Source organism: Bombina bombina, chromosome 4 (genome assembly GCF_027579735.1).
Source record: "Bombina bombina isolate aBomBom1 chromosome 4, aBomBom1.pri, whole genome shotgun sequence".
Taxonomy (NCBI): Eukaryota; Metazoa; Chordata; class Amphibia; order Anura; family Bombinatoridae; genus Bombina; species Bombina bombina.
In genome coordinates, this window is record NC_069502.1 from 877634981 (window position 1) to 877655741 (window position 20761).

At 38.9% G+C, this 20761-nt stretch overlaps 2 protein-coding genes across 3 annotated transcripts in view; one reads left to right on the forward strand and one right to left on the reverse strand.

Moving 5' to 3' along the window:
* Window positions 1-7745, reverse strand: part of LOC128657404 (gastrula zinc finger protein XlCGF66.1-like) — a 59996-nt gene extending 52251 nt beyond the window's left edge. The window contains exon 1 of the mRNA XM_053711740.1: window positions 7662-7745. The gene's annotated coding sequence lies outside the window, so the exon portion shown is untranslated. The remainder of the gene's footprint in view (window positions 1-7661) is intronic.
* Window positions 7746-7798: 53 nt separating this feature from the next.
* LOC128657405 (oocyte zinc finger protein XlCOF22-like) overlaps window positions 7799-20761 on the forward strand; it is a 125960-nt gene continuing 112997 nt past the window's right edge. For both annotated transcript variants that reach the window (XM_053711741.1, XM_053711742.1), the window contains exons 1-2: window positions 7799-7863; window positions 14617-14772. In XM_053711741.1, the coding sequence (XP_053567716.1) occupies window positions 14721-14772 (52 nt within the window). In that variant the 5' untranslated portion in view covers window positions 7799-7863; window positions 14617-14720. The remainder of the gene's footprint in view (window positions 7864-14616; window positions 14773-20761) is intronic.

Consider the following 20761-nt stretch of genomic DNA (forward strand, 5'->3'; position numbering starts at 1 on the left):
GGCACAGAAATTGATGCCAACCCTGGCATAGGTGACATCATTCTCATTTTTGAATAAGTAACAGATACTTTCAAAGGGTTAATAACCATTGGGCCACTTATTTCACTATGAATATCTACAGGGTAGAACCCCCTCCATGCCATGCAATTGTTTTTAGCCTGGCCCAATTGTGTTTCGGGCACAGAAATTGATGCCAACACTGGCATAGGTGACATATTTCTCGTTTTGAATAAGTAACAGATATTTTCAAAGGGTTAATAACCATTGGGCCACTGATTTCACTATGAATATCTACAGGGTAGATCCCCCTCCATGCCATGCAATTGTTTTTACCCTGGCCCAATGGTGTTTTTGGCACAGAAACTGATGCCAACCCTGGCATAGCATAGATAACATAATTCTCATTTTTGAATAAGTAACAGATACTTTCAAAGGGTTAATAACCATTGGGCCACTGATTTCACTATGAATATCTACAGGGTAGATCCCCCTCCATGCCATGCAATTGTTTTTAGCCTGGCCCAATGGTTTTTTTGGCACAGAAATTGATGCCAACCCTGGAATAGGTGACATAATTATCATTTTTGAATAAGTAACAGATACTTTCAAAGGGTTAATAACCATTGGGCCACTGATTTCACTATGAATATATACAGGACAGATCCCCCTCCATGCCATGCAATTGTTTTTAGCCTGGCCCAATGGTGTTTTTGGCACAGAAATTGATGCCAACCCTGGCGTAGGTGACAAAATTCTCATTTTTTAATAAGTAACAGATACTTTCAAAGGGTTAATAACCATTGGGCCACTGATTTCACTATGAATATCTACAGGGTAGATCGCCCTCCATGCCATGCAATTGTTTTTAGCCTGGCCCAATTGTGTGTTTGGCACAGAAATTGATGCCAACACTGGCATAGGTGACCTAATTCTCATTTTTGAATAAGTAACAGATATTTTCAAAGGGTTAATAACCATTGGGCCACTGATTTCACTATGAATATATACAGAGCAGATCCCCTTCCATGACATGCAATTGTTTTTAGCCTGGCCCAATTGTGTTTCGGGCACAGAAATTGATGCCAACACTGGCAGAGGTGACATAATTCTCATTTTTGAATAAGTAACAGATATTTTCAAAGGGTTAATAACCATTGGGCCACTGATCTCTCTATGCATTTATACAGGGTAGATCCCCCTCCATGTCATGCAATTGTTTTTAGCCTGGCCCAATGGTGCTTTTGGCACAGAAATTGATGCCAACCCTGGCATAGGTGACATATTTCTCGTTTTGAATTAGTAACAGATATTTTCAAAGGGTTAATAACCATTGGGCCACTGATTTCAATATAAATATATACAGGTTAGATCTCCTTCCATGACATGCAATTGTTTTTAGCCTGGCCCAATTGTGTTTTTGGCACAGAAATTGATGACAACCCCGGCATAGGTGACATAATTCTCATTTTTGAATAAGTAACAGATACTTTCAAAGGGTTAATAACCATTGGGCCACTGATTTCACTATGAATATATACCAGGCAGATCCCCCTCCATGCCATGCAATTGTTTTTAGCCTGGCCCAATGGTGTTTTTGGCACAGAAATTGATGCCAACCCTGGCATAGGTGACATAATTCTCATTTTTGAATAAGTAACAGATACTTTCAAAGGGTTAATAACCATTGGGCCACTGATTTCACTATGAATATCTACAGGGTAGACCCCCCTCCATGCCATGCAATTGTTTTTAGCCTGGCCCAATGTTTTTTTTGGCACATAAATTGATGCCAACCCTGGCATAGGTGATATAATTCTCATTTTTGAATAAGTAACAGATATTTTCAAAGGGTTAATAACCATTGGGACACTGATTTCACTATGAATATATACAGGGCAGATCCCCTTCCATGACATGCAATTGTTTTTAGCCTGGCCCAATTGTGTTTCGGGCACAGAAATTGATGCCAACCCTGGCATAGGTGACATATTTCTCGTTTTGAATAAGTAACAGATATTTTCAAAGGGTTAATAACCATTGGGCCACTGATTTCACTATGAATATCTACAGGGTAGATCCCCCTCCATGCCATGCAATTGTTTTTAGCCTGGCCCAATGGTGTTTTTGGCACAGAAATTGATGCCAACCCTGGCGTAGGTGACATAATTCTCATTTTTTAATAAGTAACAGATACTTTCAAAGGGTTAATAACCATTGGGCCACTGATTTCACTATGAATATCTACAGGGTAGATGCCCCTCCATGACATGCAATTGTTTTTAGCCTGGCCCAATTGTGTTTTGGGCACAGAAATTGATGCCAACACTGGCATTCTAATTATAAAACCTTCGAAAATATCTGTTACTTATTCAAAAATGAGAATTATGTCACCTATGCCAGGGTTGGCATCAATTTATTTGCCAAAAACACAATTGGGCCAGGCTAAAAACAATTGCATGGCATGGAGGGGCATCTACCCTGTAGATATTCATAGTGAAATCAGTGGCCCAATGGTTATTAACCCTTTGAAAATATCTGTTACTTTTTCAAAAGTTAGAATGATGTCACCTATGTCAGGGTTGGCATCAATTTCTTTGCCAAAAACACCATTGGGCCAGGCTAAAAACAATTGCATGGCATGGAGGGGGATCTACCCTGCATAAATTCATAGTGAAATCAGTGGCCCAATGGTTAGTAACCCTTTGAAAATATCTGTTACTTATTAAAAAATGAGAATTATGTCACCTATGCCAGTGTTGGCATCAATTTCTGTGCCGAAAAACACCATTGGGCCAGGCTAAAAACAATTGCATGTCATGGAGGGGGATCTACCCTGTATATATGCATAGTGAAATCAGTGGCCCAATGGTTATTAATCCTTTGAAAATATCTGTTACTTATTCAAAAATGAGAATTAGAGCACCTATGCCAGTGTTGGCATCAATTTCTGTGCCCAAAACACCATTGGGCCAGGCTAAAAACAATTGCATGTCATGGAGGGAGGGAGATCTAACCTGTATATATTTATATTGAAATCAGTGGCCCAATAGTTATTAAGCCTTTAAAAATATCTGTTACTTATCAAAACGAGAAATACGTCACCTATGCCAGGGTTGGCATCAATATCTGTGCCAAAAACACCATTGGGCAAGGCTAAAAACAATTGCATGGCATGGAGGGGATCTACCCTGCATATATTCATAGTGAAATCAGTGGCCCAATGGTTATTAACCCTTTGAAAGTATCTGTTACTTATTCAAAAATGAGAATTATGTTATCTATGCCAGGGTTGGCATCAATTTCTGTGCCAAAAACACCATTGGGCCAGGCTAAAAACAATTGCATGGCATGGAGGGGGATCTACCCTGTAGATATTCATAGTGAAATCAGTGGCCCAATGGTTATTAACCCTTTGAAAGTATCTATTACTTATTCAAAAATGAGAATTATGTCACCTATGCCAGTGTTGGCATCAATTTCTGTGCCCAAAACACCATTGGGCCAGGCTAAAAACAATTGCATGTCATGGAGGGAGATCTAACCTGTATATATTTATATTGAAATCAGTGGCCCAATGGTTATTAACCCTTTGAAAATATCTGTTACTTATTCAAAACGAGAAATATGTCACCTATGCCAGGGTTGGCATCAATTTCTGTGCCAAAAGCACCATTGGGCCAGGCTAAAAACAATTGCATAACATGGAGGGGGATGTACCCTGTATAAATTCATAGTGAAATCAGTGGCCCAATGGTTATTAACCCTTTGAAAATATCTGTTACTTATTTAAAACGAAAAATATGTCACCTATGCCAGGGTTGGCATCAATTTCTGTGTCCGAAACACAATTGGGCCAGGCTAAAAACAATTGCATGTCATGGAAGGGGATCTGCCCTGTACATATTCATAGTGAAATCAGTGGCCCAATGGTTATTAACCCTTTGAAAATATCTGTTACTTATTCAAAAATGAGAATTATGTTATCTATGCCAGGGTTGGCATCAATTTATGTGCCAAAAACACCATTGGGCCAGGCTAAAAACAATTGCATGGCATGGAGGGGGATCTGCCCTGTATATATTCATAGTGAAATCAGTGGCCCAATGGTTATTAACCCTTTGAAAGTATCTGTTACTTATTCAAAAATGAGAATTATGTTATCTATGCCAGGGTTGGCATCAATTTCTGTGCCAAAAACACCATTGGGCCAGGCTAAAAACAATTGCATGGCATGGAGGGGGATCTACACTGTATATATGCATAGTGAAATCAGTGGCCCAATGGTTATTAACCCTTTGAAAATATATGTTACTTATTCAAAAATGAGAATTATGTTATCTATGCCAGTGTTGGCATCAATTTCTGTGCCCAAAACACCATTGGGACAGGCTAAAAACAATTACATGTCATGGAGGGAGATCTAACCTGTATATATTTATATTGAAATCAGTGGCCCAATGGTTATTAACCCTTTGAAAATATCTGTTACTTATTCAAAACGAGAAATATGTCACCTATGCCAGGGTTGGCATCAATTTCTGTGCCAAAAGCACCATTGGGCCAGGCTAAAAACAATTGCATGACATGGAGGGGGATCTACCCTGTATAAATTCATAGTGAAATCAGTGGCCCAATGGTTATTAACCCTTTGAAAATATCTGTTACTTATTCAAAAATGAGAATTATGTCACCTATGCCAGTGTTGGCATCAATTTCTGTGCCTGAAACACAATTGGGCCAGGCTAAAAACAATTGCATGTCATGGAAGGGGATCTACCCTGTAGATATTCATAGTGAAATCAGTGGCCCAATGGTTATTAACCCTTTGAAAATATCTGTTACTTATTCAAAAATGAGAATTATGTCACCTATGCCAGGGTTGGCATCAATTTCTGTGCCAAAATCACCATTGGGCCCGGCTAAAAAAAATTGCATGGCATGGAGGGGCATCTACCCTGTAGATATTCATAGTGAAATCAGTGGCCCAATGGTTATTAACCCTTTGAAAATATCTGTTACTTATTCAAAAATGAGAATTATGTTATCTATGCCAGGGTTGGCATCAATTTCTGTGCCAAAAACACCATTGGGCCAGGCTAAAAACAATTGCATGGCATGGAGGGGGATCTGCCCTGTATATATTCATAGTGAAATCAGTGGCCCAATGGTTATTAACCCTTTGAAAGTATCTGTTACTTATTTAAAAAATGAGAATTATGTTATCTATGCCAGGGTTGGCATCAATTTCTGTGCCAAAAACACCATTGGGCCAGGCTAAAAACAATTGCATGGCATGGAGGGGGATCTACCCTGTATATATGCATAGTGAAATCACTGGCCCAATGGTTATTAATCATTTGAATGTATCTGTTACTTATTCAAAAATGAGAATTATGTCACCTATGCCAGTGTTGGCATCAATTTATGTGCCTGAAACACAATTGGGCCAGGCTAAAAACAATTGCATGTCATGGAAGGGGATCTACCCTGTAGATATTCATAGTGAAATCAGTGGCCCAATGGTTATTAACCCTTTGAAAATATCTGTTACTTATTCAAAAATGAGAATTATGTCACCTATGCCAGGGTTGGCATCAATTTCTGTGCCAAAATCACCATTGGGCCAGGCTAAAAACAATTGCATGGCATGGAGGGGCATCTACCCTGTAGATATTCATAGTGAAATCAGTGGCCCAATGGTTATTAACCCTTTGAAAGTATCTGTTACTTATTCAAAAATGAGAATTATGTTATCTATGCCAGGGTTGGCATCAATTTCTGTGCCAAAAACACCATTGGGCCAGGCTAAAAACAATTGCATGGCATGGAGGGGGATCTACACTGTATATATGCATAGTGAAATCAGTGGCCCAATGGTTATTAACCCTTTGAAAATATATGTTACTTATTCAAAAATGAGAATTATGTTATCTATGCCAGTGTTGGCATCAATTTCTGTGCCCAAAACACCATTGGGACAGGCTAAAAACAATTACATGTCATGGAGGGAGATCTAACCTGTATATATTTATATTGAAATCAGTGGCCCAATGGTTATTAACCCTTTGAAAATATCTGTTACTTATTCAAAACGAGAAATATGTCACCTATGCCAGGGTTGGCATCAATTTCTGTGCCAAAAGCACCATTGGGCCAGGCTAAAAACAATTGCATGACATGGAGGGGGATCTACCCTGTATAAATTCATAGTGAAATCAGTGGCCCAATGGTTATTAACCCTTTGAAAATATCTGTTACTTATTCAAAAATGAGAATTATGTCACCTATGCCAGTGTTGGCATCAATTTCTGTGCCTGAAACACAATTGGGCCAGGCTAAAAACAATTGCATGTCATGGAAGGGGATCTACCCTGTAGATATTCATAGTGAAATCAGTGGCCCAATGGTTATTAACCCTTTGAAAATATCTGTTACTTATTCAAAAATGAGAATTATGTCACCTATGCCAGGGTTGGCATCAATTTCTGTGCCAAAATCACCATTGGGCCCGGCTAAAAAAAATTGCATGGCATGGAGGGGCATCTACCCTGTAGATATTCATAGTGAAATCAGTGGCCCAATGGTTATTAACCCTTTGAAAATATCTGTTACTTATTCAAAAATGAGAATTATGTTATCTATGCCAGGGTTGGCATCAATTTCTGTGCCAAAAACACCATTGGGCCAGGCTAAAAACAATTGCATGGCATGGAGGGGGATCTGCCCTGTATATATTCATAGTGAAATCAGTGGCCCAATGGTTATTAACCCTTTGAAAGTATCTGTTACTTATTTAAAAAATGAGAATTATGTTATCTATGCCAGGGTTGGCATCAATTTCTGTGCCAAAAACACCATTGGGCCAGGCTAAAAACAATTGCATGGCATGGAGGGGGATCTACCCTGTATATATGCATAGTGAAATCACTGGCCCAATGGTTATTAATCATTTGAATGTATCTGTTACTTATTCAAAAATGAGAATTATGTCACCTATGCCAGTGTTGGCATCAATTTATGTGCCTGAAACACAATTGGGCCAGGCTAAAAACAATTGCATGTCATGGAAGGGGATCTACCCTGTAGATATTCATAGTGAAATCAGTGGCCCAATGGTTATTAACCCTTTGAAAGTATCTGTTACTTATTAAAAAATGAGAATTATGTCACCTATGCCAGGGTTGGCATCAATTTCTGTGCCAAAAACACCATTGGGCCAGGCTAAAAACAATTGCATGGCATGGAGGGGGATCTACCCTGTATATATACATAGTGAAATCAGTGGCCCAATGGTTATTAACCCTTTGAAAATATATGTTACTTATTCAATATAGTAATATTTGTAGTGGTGCCAACGTATGCCCTTTTTTCAAGTTTGTATATCTAATTGTTATATAAAGAGATTCCACCTCTGTGTAACTACATTATATGAATCATATTATTATTTTAATAAAACCTATTTTTTTATTTTAAAGTCAATTTAAAGCAGTCTGACAAAAAAATTGAATAAGAAACCAACTTCCATGAATAAGAAACAGAATTTCACGAATAAGAAACAGCTTGAATAAGAAACCAACTTCTTTGTCGTTAAAGTTACCTATATGAACCACCGTATTGAGTGCTGAGACGGCAGCAGCTTTTTCCATACAACAGTAACTTACATGACTGCAGCGATCAAATAGAACTGGTAAAAGAACTACAGGAAGCTGCATTATAGTTACCCAAACAGCTTCCTGGACCTGTAGTTCTAATTACCGAATGGTCAGTTACGTCAGTCATGTGACTTGTGACGTCACAGGCCATTCATCTGGAAGGGAACTAGCTGTCACGTTTATCAGTAATCAACATGGCAGTTTCACAAAGGTAAACAAGAGCAAAGCCACAGTTGTATGTTATGTTACCTTATATGCTGTACTAAAAGAGCTGTGTGTGTGTGTGTTTATGAAGCAGCAGACTCTGGGGAGGGAGTTGGTTCTGTGTGTGTGAGCTAGAGGATTATCTCTATACTATGGTATATATCTGTGGGAAAACGTGTCAATTGAACCTCTATAAAAATACAGATCTATATATTACCTATTCGGGAGGGGGCGGGTTGTGTGTGAGGAAGAGGGAATCTCTGATTCTCTATAATACAAATACAGTATATGTATGTAAGTTGCTGAAGGGGGCTGTGTGTGAGGCAATGGGAATATATATATATATATATATATATTATATATATATAGTGTTAGGGGGCTGGATGTGTGTGAGGTAGAAGGAGTATCACTGTAATAATACATATCTGTATATAAGGTACTGGGGAGAGGGCTGTGTGTGTTTGCCTATGTGTATGGGTTCGTGTGAGATGAGATTGAGAGAGGGAGTCTGAGGAAATCTCTTAATAAAATTATATATCTGTATACTGGGGAGGAGGCTGTGTGTGTGAGGCAGAGGGAGACTATAATATAGATATATTTATTCAGTATAAGGTACTGAGGAGGGGGCTGTGTGTGTATATATAAAGAGGAAACTGTAAAAGCCGGAACGGAACGTGCCCGAACAAGCCCTTTATGAAGGAAATTGATGCAAAATATATTGGGATGTGTTAGATAATCTTGAAAACAATATCTAGGAACCCGAATCGTTGTGATATAATATTTTATTAGCCCTTTAACAACCAAAATATTCTCCAGGACGGCACTTTTCAAACAACCCACATTGACCAAATTGTCTAGCCACACACGACTAGATGTGATAAGTGTAATCCACGGAAACCTGGTTCCAATAACCGTTCTTGCTTACAATATGCTTTTTTTGTAAAATGTGTTGGAACGGCACCTTCCTAGCAACATAGACAGACCAAATTCATGGCAAGATATGATAAGTTAAATCAGCCACAAACCATACACAGAAATTACGTTACATTACCCGTTCCGGCCTGTAATACGCTTTTTCACTAAATGTCATGGAACCACACTTTCCTAGCAAAATAGATTAAGTTCAACAGCCGCAAATGGCTAGATGTAATTAGTGTAATCAGCCACAAACTATCCACGGAAACTGTGTTCTGTAACCTGTTCTGGCCTGTAATGCACTTTTTAACGAAATGTGATGGAATGGCACATTCCTTGCAACATAGACAGCCCGAATTAAGCAGCCACACATAACTAGATGTGATAAGTGTAAACAACCACAAACCTTCCACAGAAACTGTGTTCCAATACCTGTTCCAGACTCTAAAACATTATTTAACAAAATGTGACAAAACAGCACTTTTTTTGCAATATAGACAGACTAAATTCATCAGCCACTTATGTTTTTTTTTTTTTTTTTTATGTTTGGCTTGTGAATTTGGTCTGTCTATGTTTCTAGGAAGGTGCTGTTTCATAAACAAGCATATTACAGACCGGAACAGATGTTGTAATGTAGTTTCTGTGGATGGTTTGTGGCTGATTATACTTATTACATCTAGTCATGTGTGGCTGGTGATTTTGGTTTGTCTGGCTTGCTGGGATGCTGCTGTTCCATAACATTTAGGGTTAAAGCTTATTACAGGTCGGAAAAGGTATCATAATGTGGTTTCTGTGGAAGGTTTGTAGCTGATTACATTTATTACATATAGTCATGTGTGGCTGGTGAATTTAGTCTACCTGGGTTGCTGGGAAGGTGCCGTTTTCGTCACTTTACATGAAAAAGCGTTTTACAGGCCAGAACGGGTATTGGAACATAGTTTCTGTGAATGGTTTGTGGTTGATTACACTTATCACATCTAGCCACGTGTGGCTGGTGAATTCTGTCTATGTTGCTAGGAAGGTGCAGCTCTATCACTTTTCATGAAAAAGCGTATTACAGGCCGGAACGGGTGTTTGAAACGTGGTTTCTGTGAATGGTTTGTAATTGATTGCACTTATTGCATCTAGTTATGTGTGACTGGTGAATTTGATCTGTCTATGTTGCTGGGAAGGTAGTGTTCCGTCACCTTTCATCAAAAGCATATTACAAGCATTGGAACGTGGTTTCAGTGGGTGGTTTGTGGCTGAATAAACTTATCACATCTAGTCATGTGTGACTTTTTTGGTGTATCTGGGTTACTGGGAAGGTGCCCTTCTGGGCTGTTATGTTTGGTTCCAGACCCTATTTTGGTAGTTTAAGGGTTAATTAAATATTAGATTACAAATATTATTGTTCCTAAAATTGTTCTCAAGAGTCTCTTAACACATCCCATTATATTTTGAATCAATTTCCTTTATAAAAGGCCTGTTTCGGCCTCTTCCATTCCGGCTTTTACACCGTCCCTATAAAGAGGGAATCTGTCTCTAATATTATATATCTATGGTACTAAGGAAAATGGTCTGTGAGAGAGAGAGGTAGAGGGAGATCCTTTATTATAGATCTACAGTATATATAAGGTTCTGGGGAGGGACTGTGCTAGGAAGAGGAAGCCTTTCTGTAATATTATACTCCTGTATATAAGGTACTGGATAGGGTGTTGTGTGTGTGTGTGAGGCTGAGGGAACATATGGTATTAAATGCTTACATCTAGGGTGCTAGGGGAAGTGAGTTTAATGCATATTAAACCTCTCAATAGTACTGTGTACCTCTATGTGAGATGCTATATGAGGGGGTGGATCTTTCTATAGAGTCTGTGTATAGTGTCTGTATATCAATCGTGTGGGTGAGACAGATACATGGAGTGTAGAAGACAATGATGGCAATAGTTATGGAAAAATAAAAAAATATTAATTATTACATGAAGCTTAAATAAAAATGTCTCCTACACCCCATGCAGTACATCAGCCTTCAATGGGGATTTCCATGTTAAATAAAAACAAAGAAAAAATGTAAAAAATAATCTTTGTGTCACTTAGTGACTACTACCCAAGCATATCCCAGACAGAGCGGAATCCAATGATATCAAAGTTAGTTTCAGATCCTAACTTGGGGGGGATAGGACCCTTCAAGAGCCCCCTGAATGCACTGCCCCTATTCACTCTCATAGGTAATAATGGCAAACACATACATCATATAAACACCTACCCTATAACAATTAGGCTTTCTGTCATTAAGAGTAGTAATAAGAAAACCCAAGGGGGTATCCTAATGGGGGCGCACTGTGAAACACTGATAATAATGAACACACAGAAAAAATGATAATAATTAGCACACAAAAAACCCCCAAATAAAAACAATTGGAATAAAAAATAATAATAAAGATACTTGAGTTGAAATGATGTTGGAATCAAAGACCCAGAGAGAGCTAAAATGTCCAATGCCCAAACTGTTGACTACTGTCTGTAGTAATCTGCAAGTGACGCTCTGATCGGTGATTCTTTGAAGAGTAAAGGAGAGGCCACTCCGCTTGCGAATCCGGTGTGTGGAATAATCTAAGGAACTGGAGAAAAAAGAAGAGGGCGCCTCATAGTGTATTACAGCTTGCTGAATTTGTCAACAAACAGATGCCGTTGCACCGTACTATGACCGGTGTTTGAACGCAGGCTAGCACCTTATACAGCGGCTAGTACACTGTCAGCTATTTCTTAGCTAAGGGTTGGTGGAAATACCAGAAATCCCAAGTTATTTTAGCCGGTCAGAACTGGAAATCTTATACCAATTTGGAAAATTAAAAGAGCTGGAATCGAGTCAGCACATAATAGACAACTCGCCAAATGTAATGAAAAACGAAAAGTTTTAATATCTCTTTGCTGCTGTTTGTTGACAAATTCAGCAAGCTGTAATACACTATGAGGCACCCTCTTCTTTTTGTGTCACTAAGAGACCACTTCCCAAGTAAACCCCAGACTGAGCAGAATCCAACTTGGGGATAAGACCCCTCAGTAGCCCACTAAATGAACTCACCCTATCTACTCTCATAGATGATAATGGCAAATATTAGGCACATATTGGGCATTCATTTTAATTTTTTTCTCACAGCACTATTTTCACATTTTAAATTTCACATCAATTTTCTTCACATTCTTTTTTGTCCACAGCACATATTTTATTTTGTTGATGAGTAACTGTAAAACAATCCAAACATATTGAGAAAATATATGCAAGGTTAACCTAATGGAATTTGTAAAAAAAAAAAAAAAGTACATAAATGGTAATTATGCTCGCTATTTAAAGGGTCAGTCTACACCAGAATTTTTATTGTTTTAAAAGATAGATAATCCCTTTATTACCCATTCCCCAGTTTTGCATAACCAACACAGTTATATTAATATACTTTTAACCTCTGTGATTATCTTGTATCTAAGCCTCTGCAAACTGCCCCTTTATTTCAGTCTGAGGTTTGTTTACAGGCTTGCAGTTTAGCCAATCAGTGCCTGCTCCCAGATAACTTCACGTGCACGAGCACAGTGTTATCTATATGAAACACATGAACTAACACCCTCTAGTGGTGAAAAACTGTTAAAATGCATTCTGAAAAGAGGTGGCCTTCAAGGTCTAAGAAATTAGCATATTAACCTCATAGGTTAAGCTTTCAATTAAGAATACCAAGAAAACAAAGCAAAATTGGTGATAAAAGTAAATTTGAAAATTGTTTAAAATTACATGCCCTATCTGAATCATGAAAGTTTATTTTGGCCTAGACTGTCCCTTTAAATTCACCAGAAATGGGCTAGAACTATCCATAACAAAATGCTGTATTGGGCGTGAAACACGTAGGATGTGCAAAGGGGTTTGTTAGCTGGCTTCTTAGCTTTGATTCTTCATTGCATACTTGTTTCGTTTAAATAGACCCTTAAAAAGTTACACTGTCTCTTAAAGGGATACTAAACCCACATTTTTTCTTTCATGATTCAGATAGACCATGCAATTTTTTTCTAATTTACTCCTATTATCAATTTTTCTTCGTTATCTTGCTATCTTTATTTAAAAAGCAGGAATGTAAAGCTCAGGATCCAGCCCATTTTAGGATTAGCACCCTGTATAGTGCTTGCTTATTGGTGGCTACATTTAGCCACCAATAAGCAAGCATAACCCAGGTTCCTGAACCAAAAATGGGCCGGCTCCTAAGCTTTACATTCCTGCAATAGGTTGCTTAAAATTGGGTTTAGTATTCCTTTAAACATGTTGTGATTGCTTCTATTTGCTAGTTTTTATAGGGCAGATGTTTATATGATGTATGCGTTTGCCATTATCCCCTATAAGAGTGAATAGGGCCAGTGCATTTAGGGGCCTCCTGACATGTCTTATCCCCAAGTTAGGTTCCCATTTTTGGTGTAATTCGATTATGCTCAATATGGGGTTTACTTGGATAGTAGTCAACCAAGTGACACAAAGCCTAGTTTTTATATGGCAGATGTTTATATGATGTATGTATTTGCATTATCACCTAAGCGAGGGGACAGTGGCAGTGCATTCAAGGGGACCCTGAGAGATGTCATTGGATTCTGCTTAGTGTGGGGTTTACTAAGGTAGTAATTAAGTAAAAGTGAATAGGGTCAGTGCTAAAGGGTCTTATCCCCAAGTTAGGGTCTTAATTTTGATGTAATTGGATTCTGCTCAGTCTGAGGTTTGTTTACTTGCGAAGATGACACTAAGTGACACAAATCCTAGATTTTATAGGGTAGATGTTTATATGATGTATCATGTATTTGCATTTTAAGCTATGAGAGTTAATAGGGCAGAGCATTTAGGGGGCTCTTGATGGGTCCTATCCCCAAGTTAGGGTTCTAACTTTGATGTCATTGATTTTTACTCAGTCTGGGATGTACCTGGGTAGTAAGCACTAAGTGACACAAAGCCTAGTTTTTATAGGACAGATGTTTATATTATGTATTTGCCACAATCACCTATGAGACTGACTAGGGGCAGGCAGTGCATGCAGGGGTCTCCTGCTGGGTCTTATTCCCAAGTTAGGGTTCTTACTTTGATGTCATTGGCTTTTGCTCACTCTGGGGTATACTTGAGTAGTAGTCACTAAGTTACAGAAAGCATAGTTTTTAGAGGGCAGATGTTTATATGATGTATATATTTGTTATCACCTATGAGAGTGAATAGCGGCAGTGCATTTAGGGGGCTCCTGGGGGTCTTATCCCCATGTTAGGTTCCTACCTTTGATATCATTGGATTCTGCTCAGTCTGGGGTAAGTCTGGGTAGTAGTCACTAAGTGACACAAAGCTTATTTTTTATATGTGCGCTGTAGAAAAATGACGCAACAATTAAAATTTTTGCATTTCATATGATGGCTTTTTTTTTCATATTTGGGTATTAATACAAAATACATTTAGTTTCTAAAAGTGCTAAAAAAAAAAGACAGCATATGATTTGTGTAGGTTACTTACAGAAAAAACACTGGAATTAATGTTTAAATACAAAGATGTGTAAATGATTAGAAACAACTCCAGTAGAGGATGCCAAATGGCTCAGAACTAAAAGGGCTGTAATAATTAATTATTGACATACAAATATGTATTGTTAGAACAGGTTATGTATTGATTTATTTTTATAATCACTGTTTTCTGATTAATACGTTTTACTCACTTTAATCCCTTTGTGACCAAAATGAGCAATTCTTGAATCCTGGTCTGTTTATGATAGAGAGATACAGATGTTGGGCATCAGAATTCATACTATTTCCCCCTATGACAATGAACTGTACCTGAGACCATCTATCTCTCTCTGTTTAGGCTCCTGTTAATGTGAAGAATACGTACAATACACATCACTGCATTTGCCAGTAAATGAGATACATTATAAGAATATCTGACAAATTCAGTTTCTGAACAAGACAATGCCTGACAAGACCGAGAACCAAACCTCAGACCTTCCTGATGCACATGGAGGTAAGCAGGATATCACATGCATGTCACCTGGTTTTGTCATCACAGTGGGATAATATTTACAGTAATGAACCAAACTCTCAGTGATCTTATCATCTTAAAGTGACCTAATGACCTGTAGTATTCTGGCGCAGTACAGAAGTTTCTATTAATTAGTCTTTAAAAACCTGTTTTAATCTTGTGGTTAATAAAGATATCGGCATGGAGACACTCTGTGTCAATCTCTGTGCTTAAATAGTCGCAGATTGGTAGATAAGGTTCTTGCACAGTGGACATAGTGTTCCAACCAATCAGCGCTTGCATGTGGTGCTAATCTTATTTTTAAAAAATGGCTAAAGCAGGTTGTTGTTGTTGTTGTTGTTTTCTCCATATGTGCTGGTGATGAACAGTGTCAGCATACAACTGACTGACTTTGTTTCTTTAAAGGGATACTAAACCCATTTTTTTTTTCTTTCATGATTCAGATAGAGCATGAGATTTTAAGCACCTTTCTAATTTACTCCTATTATCAATTTTTCTTTGTTCTCATGCTATCTTGATTTGAAAAAGCAGTACTGTAAGCTTTAGAGCCAGACCATTTTTTGTTCAGCACATGGGTAGCACTTGCTGATTTGTGGCTAAATGTAGCAAACCAATCAGCAGCTCTACCAAGGTGCTAAACTAAAAAATGGGCCGGCTCCTAACCTTTTATTACTGCTTTTTCAAATCAAGATAACATGAGAACAAAGAAAAATTGATAATAGGAGTAAATTAGAAAGTTGCTTAAAATTGCATGCTCTATCTGAATCATGAAAGAAAAAATGTGGGGTTAGTATCCCTTTCATTTACTAAATATTTTCTGGTTTAATAAGGTTTATAGGCACAGAGCTCTTTAGTTTCTATTATGTGTATGTGTTGGTGTTGTGTGAAATGTATTTAGAGGAAGCGCTAAAAAAGCTCTAAGTGTTAAAAACCAAGAGGGCTTGGGCACAAGTTATAAGAAATATATATGCTAAATAGAATGTGAACTGGATGCAATATTAAAGGCAGGTTTTAAAGTGTATACAACCTTATAATCGAACATATATTCCACCAATAGTAATATAAAAAAGGAGCTAGAGAAAGGATTATATATAAAAAAGTTTACTGATCAGACATCATATAAAACATGGACATAACCTAGATAAATAAAATTAAAAATACAAATAGTTAAAAAACAATTTTCATTGCATATTTTACAACATGGAGAGAAAAAAACAATATATATGGGTATACTCAATAAGTGGTGTAAACAATTTTAGCGTAACACACTACTATACAAGGATATGAGAAGAAAGAGCCCAGATATGTGACTTATAATTAATATATAGGGATCGCAATTATTTCGTATAGTGTGGTCCTTGGCAGGAATATAGATGATCAAGAGTTAATAGGATGACATCTTTTCATTGGAATAATGATTTCGTAGGATGACAGTCTTTTTTTAAAAAAGATAGCAGTCTTTTCAATTTATGGTCAAGATATCCCTTTTATTGCGGCAATATAGTAGGTAAAATAGTAGTGGCCAGCCACTATTAGACTCTAAGCAATTCCGCGCTGGGGAGAGAGTTCAAGCACAGTATAACAATGGAAAGTCTTATTAAACAAATCCGTACCTTTAGGTGAGCGTATAGTATGCCTGCTATGCAGGTTATCTCACCCTTCTTTGTGTGCGGCTGGTTTCTAAATGACTTCTGTTGTAAGTGCTTCTGCTGGTGTTGGTCACATACAGGGAGCATTAACCACAGCACTTTTCCATTTTCTGACCATTTGGGACCAAAGCTATTTTTGCATTTCTGCGGTGTTTGTGTTTAACTAAAAAATTTCCTCTTACTCATTTACTGTACCCACACATTTTATATACCGTTTTCCTTGCCATTAAATTGACTTTCTAAAGATACCATTATTTTTATCATCCTATTATATAAAAGGCCAAATGTGTTTGTCCGAAGCTGTCATGCGCAGTAGAGACAGCACGAGGACAAACACACCTGGCCTTACCTGACAATCCATGCTGTTTGTGGTGAAAGTAGGCATGGCTGGGCGGGGACGTGGGCGTGACCGGGCATGGTCGGGGCGTGGCGGGGCGCGGTTGGCACAACAGAGAGGGGAGAGAAATAGAAAGAGAGGGGGAGAGACAAAAAGATATAGGGAAGAGCAGAAGAGAGGGGAAAGTGCAGAAGAAAGGGGGGAGAGAGCAGAAGAGAGAGAAAAAGAGAGGGGGGGAGAGAGAGCAAAAGAGAGGGGGAGAGAGAGAGAGCAAAAGAGAGGGATGGAGAGAGAGAGCAAAAGAGGGGAGAGAGACAGAGCAAAAGAGAGGGGTTAGAGAGAGAGCAAAAGAGAGGGGGGAGAGAGAGAGCAAAAGAGAGGGATGGAGAGAGAGAAAGCAAAAAAAAGGAGAGGGGGAGAGAGTGCAAAGGAGAGGGGGAGAGAGTGCAAAAGAGAGGCGGGAGAGAGTGCAAAAGAGAGGGGGAGAGAGCGCAAAAGAGAGGGGGAGAGAGAGAGCGCAAAAGAGAGGGGGGGAGAGAGAGCGCAAAAGAGGGGGCTGAGAGAGAGCGCAAAAGAGAGGGGGAGAGAGAGAGCGCAAAAGGGGGGGGGAGAGAGAGAACGCAAAAGGGGGTGAGAGAGAATGCAAAAGAGAGGGGGGAGAGAGAGCGCAAAAGAGAGGGGGGAGAGAGAGCAAAAGAGAGGGGGGAGAGAGAGAGCAAAAGAGAGGGGGGAGAGAGAGAGCAAAAGGGAGTTGGAGCGAGAGAGAGCGCAAAAGAGAGGGGGAGAGAGCACAAAAGAGAGGGGGAGAGAGAGAGCAAGGGGTGGGACCGCTGTACTGCGAAAAATGGCCCGTGTGAACGGGCTTTAGGACTAGTATCTTATAATTTACTAGAAAAAAAATATAAAATATGAAAAAATTTAAAAAAACTTTTTTTAATTTTGACCCCCAAAATCTGTTACACATCTACAACCACCAAAAAACAACCATGCTAAATAGTTTCTAAATTGTGTCCTGAGCTTAGAAATACCCAGTGTTTACATGTTCTTTGCTTTTTTTGCAAGTTATAGGGCAATAAATACAAGTAGCACTTTGATATTTCCAAACCACTTTTTTTTCAAAATTAGCGATAGTTACATTGTAACACTGATATCTGTCAAGAATCCCTGAATATCCCTTGACATGTATATATATTTTTTTTTTTTTAGAAGTCAACCCAATATATTGATCTCGGCCCATTTTGGTATATTTCATGCCACCATTTCACCGCCAAATGCGATCAAATAAAAAAAATCGTTCACTTTTTCACAAACTTTAGGTTTCTCACTGAAATTATTTACAAACAGCTTGTGCAATTATGGCACAAATTGTTGTAAATGCTTCTCTGGGATTCCCTGTGTTTAGAAGTAGCAGACTTATATGGCTTTGGCGTTGCTTTTTGGTAAGTAGAAGGCCGGTAAATGCCGCTGCGCACCACATGTGTGTTATGCCCAGCAGTGAAGATGTTAATTAGGGAGCTGGTTGGGTTAATTTTAGCTGTAAGTGTAGTAGACAACCCAAAGTATTGATCTAGGCCCATTTTGGTATATTTCATGCCACCATTTCACCGCCAAATGCGATCAAATAAAAAAAATCGTTCACTTTTTTACAAATTTTAGGTTTCTCACTTAAATTATTTACAAACAGCTTGTGCAATTATGGCACAAATGATTGTAAATGCTTCTCTGGGATCCCCTTTGTTCAGAAATAGCAGACATGTATGGCTTTGGCGTTGCTTTTTGGCAATTAGCAGGCCGCTAAATGCCGCTGCGCACCACACTTGTATTATGCCAAGCAGTGAGGGGGTTAATTAGGTAGCTTGTAGGGAGCTTGCAGGGTTAATTTTAGCTTTAGTGTAGAGATCAGCCTCCCACCTGACACATCCCACCCCTTGATCCCTCCCTAACAGCTCTCTTTCCTCCCCCACCCCACAATTGTCCCCGCCATCTTAAGTACTGGCAGAAAGTTTGCCAATAGTAAAATAAAAGGTTTTTTTTATTTTTTTATTAATTTTTTTAAAAAAACACACCATATTCTGCTGTGTAGGATCCCCCCCTTAGCCCCCAACCTTCCTAACCCCCGCCCCAATAACTCTCTAACCCTCCCCCTCTGCCTTATTGTGCGCTATCTTGGGTACTGGCAACTGTCTGCCAGTACCCAGTTTGCCATTAAATGTTGTTGTTTTTTTACTTTTTACATATTTGTTCGTAGTGTAGCTGCCCCCCCTCAATAACCAACCCCCCACCCCCTCCAAGATCCCTTAGATAAATATTTCCGCCCTCCTCTCTCCCACTTAATCATACAATTGTTCCATAGTGTAGCGTTCCCTCCCGCCCCCATGCACGCTGCCACCCCCGCTGCCCATGCTGGCCCCGGTGCCCCAGCACACGATCTGCATTGGATTGCTAAAAAATGTTATTGCAGGATGCCTCAATATCGAGGCATCACTGCAATAACATGTAAGCGGCTGGAAGCGATCAGGATCGCTTCCACCGCTTGAAAACACCAACGACGTACAGGGTATGTCCTTGGTCGTTAACAACCCTGTACGTCGTTGGTCCTTAAGGGGTTAAATCGGGTTTAATAAGGTTTATAAGCACAGAGCTGTGTAGTTACTATAATGTGTGTGTGGTGTTGTTGGTCACATTCAGGGAGCACTAAATCAGGGGTTTAATAAGGTTTATAGTGACAGAGCTGTGTAGTTACTATAATGTGTATGTGGTGTTGTTGGTCACATACAGGGAGCACTAAATCAGGGGTTTAATAAGTTTTATAGGCACAGAGCTGTGTAGTTACTATAATGTGTATGTGGTGTTGTTGGTCACATACAGGGAGCACTAAATCAGGGGTTTAATAAGGTTTATAGGCACAGAGCTGTGTAGTTACTATAATGTGTATGTGGTGTTGTTGGTCACATTCAGGGAGCACTAAATCAGGGATTTAATAAGTTTTATAGGCACAGAGCTGTGTAGTTACTATAATGTGTATGTGGTGTTATTGGTCACATACAGGGAGCACTAAATCAGGGGTTTAATAAGGTTTATAGGCACAGAGCTGTGTAGTTACTATAATGTGTATGTGGTGTTGTTGGTCACATTCAGGGAGCACTAAATCAGGGGTTTAATAAGGTTTATAGTGACAGAGCTGTGTAGTTACTATAATGTGTATGTAGTGTTGTTGGTCACATACAGGGAGCACTAAATCAGGGGTTTAATAAGTTTTATAGGCACAGAGCTGTGTAGTTACTATAATGTGTATGTGGTGTTGTTGGTCACATACAGGGAGCACTAAATCAGGGGTTTAATAAGTTTTATAGGCACAGAGCTGTGTAGTTACTATAATGTGTATGTGGTGTTGGTCACATACAGGGAGCACTAAATCAGGGGTAACACATCTACATTGTGTGCTCTATTGAAGTTTCATACTTTACTGTTATGGTCGCACTGCTGTTTTATTCTGCCATAGATTTACATAATTAGAGATTCATCTCATATGAGCAGACAAATGGCCTTCACTGTTTAGCGTGCCCTATATATAGCAGCCATGTTTATCATGAGAGCATACTGAGGTAGTATACGGAGTGTGCTCTATATATAGCAGCAGTGTTTATCATGAGAGCATACTGAGGTAGTATCAGGAGCGTGCTCTATATATAGCAGCCATGTTTATCATGAGAGCAATACTGAGGTAGTATCAGGCGCGTGCTCTATATATAGCAGCAGTGTTTATCATGAGAGCAAACTGAGGTAGTATCATTAGCGTGCTCTATTTATAGCAGTAGCGTTTATCATAAGAGCATACTGAGGTAGTATCAGGAGCGTGATTTATATATAGCAGCAGTGTTTATGAAAAGAACATACTGAGGTAGTATCAGGAGCGTGCTTTATATATAGCAGCCATGTTTATCATAAGGGCATACTGAGGTAGTATCAGGAGCGTGCTCTATAT